The 9,309-nt window shown below is 41.8% G+C and overlaps 1 protein-coding gene across 2 annotated transcripts in view; it reads left to right on the forward strand.

Annotated features, from left to right (window-relative positions):
• Ankmy2 (ankyrin repeat and MYND domain containing 2) overlaps positions 1–9,309 on the forward strand; it is a 58,035-nt gene that overhangs the window by 44,388 nt on the left and 4,338 nt on the right. For both annotated transcript variants that reach the window (XM_008837604.3, XM_029565641.1), the window contains exons 6-7: positions 2,494–2,708; positions 3,674–3,809. In XM_008837604.3, the coding sequence (XP_008835826.1) occupies positions 2,494–2,708; positions 3,674–3,809 (351 nt within the window). The remainder of the gene's footprint in view (positions 1–2,493; positions 2,709–3,673; positions 3,810–9,309) is intronic.

Genomic DNA, 9,309 nt, shown 5'->3' on the forward strand with positions numbered 1-9,309 from the left:
GTGGGGATATGTTATTTTGGTTTTTCATGTTATTATTTTTTCTCTGTGATTTTGACATGTGAATTTCTTTTGTAGTTTCTGACTCTTGTGTGATACTCGGGCCTTCAAGTTTAGTTCTGCTTCTTTTTTTGAACTTTATGTGTCTTTGTGGTTTACTTTTTGGGTATGAAGAGCTGGTTCCTCTAAGCTTCTGGTTCTCTCTTTTGATTTTTTATTGTCGTGGCTGGATTGATTTTGTTTTCAGGAGTTCCGCGGTGGCCCAATTCCAATGTGGGTCAGAAGTTTTCAGACTTTCTCCTTAGGTCTGGAATCTTCTAAGAATGATTTTGGCCTCAGGAACTTGGGTGTTGGACTGACCTGAGACCCTGCCAGTGGCTGAGCCACGCAGGGATGCAAAGGCAGATGGGGTGGGAAGAAGCCCCAAGATTTCCCAGGGAGTGGATTGAGTAGCTGGGTTGTACTGGACGCAAAGGATCAGGGAGAGGAATGGTAAGCCTCGGAGCCCCAGAAAGTGGCTGTCAGCCCCAGCAAGAGGCTGACAGGTGTTGCAGGACCAGGGAAGTAGAGGGAGGTGAGGGCGGGGCCAGGTCCAGAAGCGGTGCTCCTGGAGCCCCAGAAAGGCACTATGTTGGTGTGGGTGAGAAGGGTCAGGAAGCAGTATTGGTTCCCCCTATCAGAAAGGCACTATGTTGGTGTGGGTGAGAAGGGTCAGGAAGCAGTATTGGTTCCCCCTATGTCTGGGGCCCCAAGACTAGGGATGGCGCAGGTCCCAAACTAGGAATAGCGAACAGTGAGGGAGATGGAAGGGTGAATGTGGCTTGGGGAGTCGAGGCATGGAGAGCTGCGCTATAGACTTACCCCAAGAGGCCTGAGGATTGGAGTGCTATATATACATATTTTTAAGACTTCACTGTTTGTTATGACAGTAAAAACTTTAACATCACCTGTCAGGAGGCTGAGGTATGAGGATTAGGAGTTTGATGTTAGCCTAGGGTGCATGGTGAGACTTTGTCACAAACAAAAAGACATTGAGCCCCAAGACTAGGGATGGCGCAGGTCCCAAACTAGGAGTAGTGAACAGCGAGGGAGATGGAAGGGTGAATGTGGCTTGTGGGGTCGAGGCGCGGAGAGCTGCGCTGTAGACTTACCCCAAGAGGCCTGAGGATCTAAGTGGTGAATTTTAAGAAAATATTTGATTATATGTAAACTTAGTAGTGTCAAAGATAATTTCTTATCATCATTGAATCTGTGTTAGATTTCCAGGTGGGAGGCTAAACATGGGTATTAGTTCAGATGAGTTTTCATGTTTGAAGAGAAGAATGTAATTCACTAAATCTGTTCCCTGTTCCTCCCTGACAGTCACAGTCCCTGGGACAGGTGTTGAGGTGAAACCCATAGGTTAGCAAGCACTGACTGCCCATGCATACAGCACTGCCTTGTGTTACTGTTAGGCCTTCAGGGACCTTTATGGTGGTCTCACGGAGACTAACTTCACTCGTAGTCTGCCCTGTAACAAAGCCAATAAAAATACTCCTCATTGCACTAAATTTGAGCTTGATTAGTTCATGAGCAGAAAATGCAGGACTCATAATATACATGGTTGATAACTTTCCACTACTTATACTCCTTTAAAAGCTATTTCTAGTTTCCATTTTGACCTAGTTGCATTACTGTAGGTGACTGGACTCATCTTAAGGAAAATTTCCACGAACAAATATAGTTAATTGGAAATTAAAAACCTATATTGTTCCTAGACTCCTTTGTGTAAAAATTTGATTTCCCTAGAATTAATAAGAATTTAGGGACTAGGGATTATAGCTCAGTGACAGTGCTTACCTAGCATGTAGGAAGCCCTGGGTTTCATTCCCAGAACCTCATAACCTAGAAATGGTGCTGCACATCTGTAATTCAACTCTTCAGGTTTGGAGGCAGGAGGATCAGGAGTTCAAAGTCATCCTTGGCTATATAGCAAGTCTGCGACTAATCTGGGATATATGAAACACTGTCTCAAAAGTTCAAAAAGAAAGAAAGGAAGGTGGAGAAAGGAAGAAAAGGAGGAAGAAGGAAGGGAAAGCAAAGGGAGGAGGAGGAACATAGTTTTTCTTGCTGTAGAATTGTTGAGTTTAGTAGTGCATCCGCAGCGATTTGGTCCTCTGTGGAGTGGTTGTACAGAGACACAGGGTTGTCCTTAGTGAAAGTACATTTTCAGAGACTGTAATATCATGTGGTCTGGGAGGCGTGCACACACCTTGGTGTAGGAAGATGACAGACCACCTTCTAACTTTAACACCAGGAAGTTCTGTACTATCATTGTTTTTCTGTATCAGCTTTATAACATTGATCAGTAGCAGGTTGCTTTCTGATTTAAATTGTGTGTTAACTCTAATTATGAGAAAAATCTTTGAGAATTTCTTGAAATCAACTGAACTGAGGCCTTCATTTGTACACGGAGAAGTCTCATGGAATATCAGTATTCACTGGAATTTCTTCTAGATTGTGATGCTTGTGAGTGAGAATCCTCTGCTTGCAGAAGAAGCAGCTCTCAATAAATGCTACAGGGTGATGGATTTAATCTGTGAGAAGTGCATGAAGCAAAGGGACATGAATGAAGTATTGGCTATGAAAATGCATTATATCAGCTGCATCTTTCAGAAATGCATTAACTTCCTAAAAGATGGAGAGAATAAACTGGACGCCCTGATCAAAAGGTATTGCTTTTACCAACCATGTATGAAATATGCTCAAGTGACAGTCTTAGAGGAAGTCTAGTTACAGATTTAAAAATTAAACATATTAGGGGCTGGAGAGATGCTCAGTGGGCTGCTCCTACAGAGGACCTGGGTTCAGTTCCCAGCACCCACATGACAGCTAACAACCATCAGTTCCAGTTTAGGGGATCCAGTACCCTCTTCTGGTGCCTGTAGGCATTGCATGCTTGTGGTGTAGTTACATACATGCAGGAAGAACATTCATACAAATGAAATAAAAATAAATCAGACACATTTGAAAAGATTAAACATTTTACCAGCAGTAATTGCCAATGTTGGAAGCACACTCGGTCTCCCAGAAATAAGGGGCAATGTTGAACTTTTGAGTTTCAGTGACTTTTTTGTTGCTGTTGTTGTTTCTATTTCATTGTTGTTGTTATCACTGATTTACTCTTGAGGAATCTGAAGTTGACACGGGTAAGTAACTTATAAGACCATTCAGTTAGAGCATGGCCAAAGTTCAGATCTGAGATGAAGTGGGTTGCTGCACTGGACCGGCACTGGCACAAAGTGGCTATTAGTGCATCTCTGATGCTAGCAGAGCTGTGTGTTACCTTTGTCCTCTGAGCACCAGGAATCAAGCTGACTCCAGCTTAACTGAGAAAAACTAGGTGTGTGACTCACTGAGAGTTTTCTTTTATCCCACAAAGAACTGACATGGTAATAAATAACTAGCTAATCTGATAACAGTACTTTGCTGTTTATGGTAGGGTCATTTTTGCCTATGATTTTCAGATAAGGCCTAGCTTACTGATCAAGTGAACAACAATCTGGATCGAGTCCCTCATCCTGATTAAAAGACACTGAAAACCATAACTAACAAGAAACTACTAAAAGTTCTTGGGGTCCTCTTAGGAGGGATTGCTTAGTGATTTGACTTGAACTGTGTGAAAAATGTCTTTCAGCTTGTTGAAAGGCAGAGCTTCTGATGGCTTCCCAGTGTATCAAGAAAAGATCATCAGAGAAAGCATTAGGAAATTTCCCTACTGTGAAGCTACACTCCTCCAGCAGCTGGTGCGGAGCATTGCGCCTGTTGAAATTGTAAGCCTTAACCGTATTACCCATGCATGCTGTGTTAAAGACAAGTTCTCTCTACTGTTGGTTTTTATTATTTTAGAAACAAAGTGGATATAGGTTTGCCTCCTAAGCCTGTTTCTGTGTATCCATTTCTTCTCATGATCCTCTTCATCAATTTTTATAGCTTTCCATTTACCAAACAGTATTTCTCTCTCTAGGAAAGTAGTTGTAAGGGAAACAGACTTTTAAATACCTCTGTGAAGTCTGTATTGTTGAACACTCATTCACATTGGGATAGAGACACAGATGGACACCTGCAGCTGTAAGAATTACCAGTAGAAAGTACTAGAGTGGGTAAATGTGCAGATTGATTATCTGGGATGCTGGTGCCCAAGTGGTGGGCTATAGCCACATGAACCGACAAAAGGCTGGTTGTGGATCCTAATAACAATTTCATAGTGTCCCCACTTCTTATGTGCCATCGTAATGCCTCTGAATGGCATGTTCCATACTTTAAAATAAAATCTATGTATATTTCTAGCTGTAGGAAGTGAATTTTGCTAGCTTATTTTTTTAAATGATCTTATTGTCACAAGTGTAAGTAGTATTTCACAAAACACTTCATGTCTTCCTTATTTTGAATAGTTTTCTGTTTGCCTTAGCCATACTAATAATCCATGCTTTCATATATGTTTCACCCTAATTCTGTATCAGCCTTTCTCCTGAGACTGGACCCATCCACTTGGCTTCTTTTCTCCCTCTGGCGATTTCGTTCCCTTCTTGTCCCTACTCAAGGCTCCATTGTCTGTTATTCTCGGTGGTGAAAATGAGGATCAAAACAAACTCCAGGAATTCCTTTCTACTTGATCTCAGCTATTCCATGAAATAGGAAGCCCCCAGCAAGCAGATGATCTTGTAAAGTTCATGGAGTGGTTTATTTGGGAAAGCTTATCATCCTTTGACATATCCTTTCCTCTTTTTAATACTGCTAGATATTTGTCATTTAGGTTTTTGGAAGATTAGTTAGAAGATTGTGAGGGTTAATTATTATGAATAAACATCAAGTTCCAACCAATTGAGTTAGATAAAGGATTCACATGTACTCAAACAATCAAAGTTAGTAGAACAAGACTAGCTCAAGAGTGCCCCCCACCCCCAATCTCTGCCCTTGTAGGTTTGTGCACATGTGCCTGTGTCTGCAGGGTTGCAAGACATCTGAAGCCTCCTGCAGGTCATACACCTACCTCAGGTAGGCAGGAAGAACAAAGGGTCTGTCCCCGAAAAATGAAATCTGTGTCGCATGACCGCTCTTTGCTGTGTATGGGTCTGGTGAAATGTATGTTTTTGACATATTTACACACTGCTGCTGCAAACAAAGTCACTCTTCTGTTGGTGAGAGGCTTTGACGAGTTGGTATCAGAGAAGCAACTAGCTGTGCCTGCCATTCAGAATGTCCAGCACTGACAAGCGGCAACCAACATTCTGCCTTCATGGGAGAAATTAGAGAAGCTAAAACCAGTAGTCCACGATGTTTTTAAAAAAAGTCAAGGTGGGCACAACTTGATGACCTGAGTTTAGACTCCAGTTACTGCAGTGCAAGGAGAAAACCACCTCCTGAAAATTGTCCTCTGACCTTCTGTGGCACACGTGTTCTGTGGCACAAACATGTCTGAATTTGTATATGGACACATACAGAAATGATAGTAGTAATAATATTAATAACTAATAATAATAAACTTCAGCTTTCTGTTTATAGGGGCTTATCATCCTTTGACATATCCTTTCCTCTTTTTAATACTGCTAGATATTTGTCATTTAGGTTTTTGGAAGATTAGTTAGAAGATTGTGAGGGTTAATTATTATGAATAAACATCAAGTTCCAACCAATTGAGTTAGATAAAGGATTCACATGTACTCAAACAATCAAAGTTAGTAGAACAAGACTAGCTCAAGAGTGCCCCCCACCCCCAATCTCTGCCCTTGTAGGTTTGTGCACATGTGCCTGTGTCTGCAGGGTTGCAAGACATCTGAAGCCTCCTGCAGGTCATACACCTACCTCAGGTAGGCAGGAAGAACAAAGGGTCTGTCCCCGAAAAATGAAATCTGTGTCACATGACCGCTCTTTGCTGTGTATGGGTCTGGTGAAATGTGTGTTTTTGACATATTTACACACTGCTTCTGCAAACAAAGTCACTCTTCTGTTGGTGAGAGGCTTTGATGAGTTGGTATCAGAGAAGCAACTAGCTGTGCCTGCCATTCAGAATGTCCAGCACTGACAAGCGGCAACCAACATTCTGCCTTCATGGGAGAAATTAGAGAAGCTAAAACCAGTAGTCCACGATGTTTTTAAAAAAAGTCAAGGTGGGCACAACTTGATGACCTGAGTTTAGACTCCAGTTACTGCAGTGCAAGGAGAAAACCACCTCCTGAAAATTGTCCTCTGACCTTCTGTGGCACACGTGTTCTGTGGCACAAACATGTCTGAATTTGTATATGGACACATACAGAAATGATAGTAGTAATAATATTAATAACTAATAATAATAAACTTCAGCTTTCTGTTTATAGGGGCTGCTGCTTTTGCTGGTATTTTGTGTATCAGGAAGGGAGAAGGGGAGGGAGCCAGACTGAAGAGAACTTAGTCATAAAATCCTAGTTTGCACTTCCAGGACGGATCTGGTTATCACAGCCTCCTCAAATGCTAGTGAATGTCAGGATTTGAAGTTACAAAACTAACAGTTCATTTGGGGTTGCTTTTAACTCCATTGTTTTACTGATTATAGTGACATTAGTGTCTTTTTGGTCTTTTTGAGATAGGGTCTCCCTGTAGACCCAGCTGGCCTGGAACTCGCTGTGTAGACCAGATTGACCTCTTGAACTCACAGAGATCCTCCTGCCTCTGCTTCCCAAGTGCTGGAATTAAAGTTGTGCACCATCATACCCGACCCAAGAGTTATATATTCTAAGCTGTACATGGTGGGCCACACCTGTAATCCCAAATACTTGGGAGACTAAGACAGAAGAATCTAGTTTCCGGTCTGCCTGTGATGCATAGTGGATTCACAGTCAAGCTGAGCAGATTAGTCAGATGTTGCTTGTCTCAAAATAAAAAGTAAAAAGAGAACTGAAGCTGTAACTCAGTAGTAGAGTACCTGCCTAGCGTCCACAAAGCCTTAAGTGTAGTCCCACATACAAAAGGGTCTTGAAAAACATTATTTTGAATGCTTGTTGATGGGTTTCCCAGAGCAGCTGTTTGCTGTTTTTGTTGAACTGCAAGGTCTTATCTTTAGTCTAAAGTTACACTGACCTTGTCCTGTAATGTGAGGTTCTCACTGCTGGGAGCCATGAGAACCACTGTGGCCTCTTTCAGTTCTGATGCCTGGTCTTATCTGCACAGGTTTTGATCCCCTCTGCTAAGGTAGGACTCTGGCTTCTGCCTGGCAAAGCTCAGCAGGAAGTGTGAAACACCGCTTCCTTTAAGAAATACCGAGCATTGTAGCGGATTATGTGACAGAGATTACCTTCTCTATCCATTGGCAATGCTAGGAAACTTTTGCGGTGCATGAAGTTGATGACAGTCCAGTGATGTGTGGGCTCCAAGAAGTGACCGAGACAACAGAAGGCAGAAACTCTGCAGCCCAGCCACAGGGAGCAAGACAGCAGAGAAACTGTCTTCATGGAGGCATCCTGAGGGGCTGTTTCCATGGGGGCTTCTGTGTGGGCAATCAGGTGGTGTGATTCAGTATCATACTGCTCTCGGTGGAGCACCTGTGTGGGTGCTCGTATCTGGATGGGTAAGCAGACATCTCGTTACTCTGCTTAGAAATAAATGCAGTCTGAGTTATTCTTGGAACTGACTGACTGAGCAATGTAGTGGTGGGTCACTAGGGGTCAAACTCCTAATGGTCTGAGCATGCTCATTAAAGAGTAGTGTTCTCTTCAGTGTTGTCAGCATGCCCAAAGGTAGATTATAGCCAGGGTTGTTAAGATTAACTCTTTCTGTTCCTGTTCTGAGGCGGCAGCAGCCTTGTTCTGAGTTCAGCCTGCTTTGAGGCAAAAGCAACTTTTCCTTGGCCAGACTCACTCAGCACAGCCAGACTGGCAGCCACAGACTCTGACCTTATGACATACATTGAATAAAAGCATCCCACTTACTTCCAGGCTAATCAGTAGAGTAGGTAACAAGATTTTGCTTATCAGGAAAGTCCTTGACACACGACAGTGGAAGAAAGATTCTTTGTACTTCTTCATCTGTACCATCAAGCTTTTTTTCTGAAGTAATAATTCACATGCACAGCCTTATTAGCAAAGTATCTTGTAATTTCATCCCCAGTTACATCTGGGAGAATGTTCACGTGTGGAGTGGCTCCCACAAACCTCTCATCTCCATGATTAACATGGCTCAGGCAGTTCTGTGGAGGAATACTAGAATATGAAAATGTCATGGCCGTGATGGACCATGCTCTATTCATTTGTGGACCAGAACTACTCTCTGGTACAAGACTCTACTTCTAAGGCAAAAGAATTATATAGGTCTGTAAGGGTCCTAACAAAAGACACCAATATTCTCACTTATAGTATATTTTTAGTATACCTGGGGTACAAATAATAATGCAGGTAGCTGGATCACACCCTTAGAAATTCTAACTTTGAAAGTATAGGCTAAGTAGATTGGATCTAAATTTTTAAAAAGTTTGAGGCATATCAGCATTTGAGGATAATGATCCTAGGCTTTCATTCCTGATAAAATATGGCATTATTAACTTGAGTGTCTGATATCTGAGGCTTCATTTGACCTAATATGTTTGCTATCGCTTCATTTAAAAAGAGAATTCTTAGCCCTTCAACATGAAAATTTATTTGTATTCAAAAACAAGATAGTTTTAAAATAAGTGCTTCTAAAATGCTTCTTAAATCTTTCAGGTATTATCTTTTACTATCTTCAATGTACAGGAAAGTCTCAAACAATTTCCCAGGTGAAATTTAGTAAAGATCCATTATGTGATAGGGTGATTGCACATGTCTATAATCCCAGCACTCGGTAGGCAGAGGTGGGTGGAGTTCTATGAGATAGAGGCCAGCCTCAAGGCCAGCTTGGTCTCTGTAGGGAGTTCCAGGGCAGCTGTGGCTACAGGGAGACCCTGTCTCTGAAAAAGACCAAAAGGAAAAAAAAAGATCTGTTATGTACAGTTGATAATAGAAAATACATTTCTTACAAGGAAGAAGCAAAGACTCAAATGATGGCAAATTTTTGGTTGAGGATAAATGTGCAAATTTTAAAAACTTGGTACAATGAATTGTAAGCAATATGTAAGAAAAAGTTATAATACCTGCTATTTTTGCTTATACTAGATAGGTTTTAATACCTTCATCTCAAGCAGATTGACACCTTTACAATTTTCTCCATAAAAAGTTTTTTTTGGGGGGGTTCCTTTTTAAGACAGGATCTCCCTATAGCCACAGCTGGCTTGGAACTCGCTAGAGAGACCAGGATGTCCTTGGGCTTAATCTCAGAGCTCTGCCT

Source organism: Nannospalax galili, unplaced genomic scaffold (genome assembly GCF_000622305.1).
Source record: "Nannospalax galili isolate Female #2095 unplaced genomic scaffold, S.galili_v1.0 scaffold719, whole genome shotgun sequence".
NCBI classification, from domain to species: Eukaryota; Metazoa; Chordata; class Mammalia; order Rodentia; family Spalacidae; genus Nannospalax; species Nannospalax galili.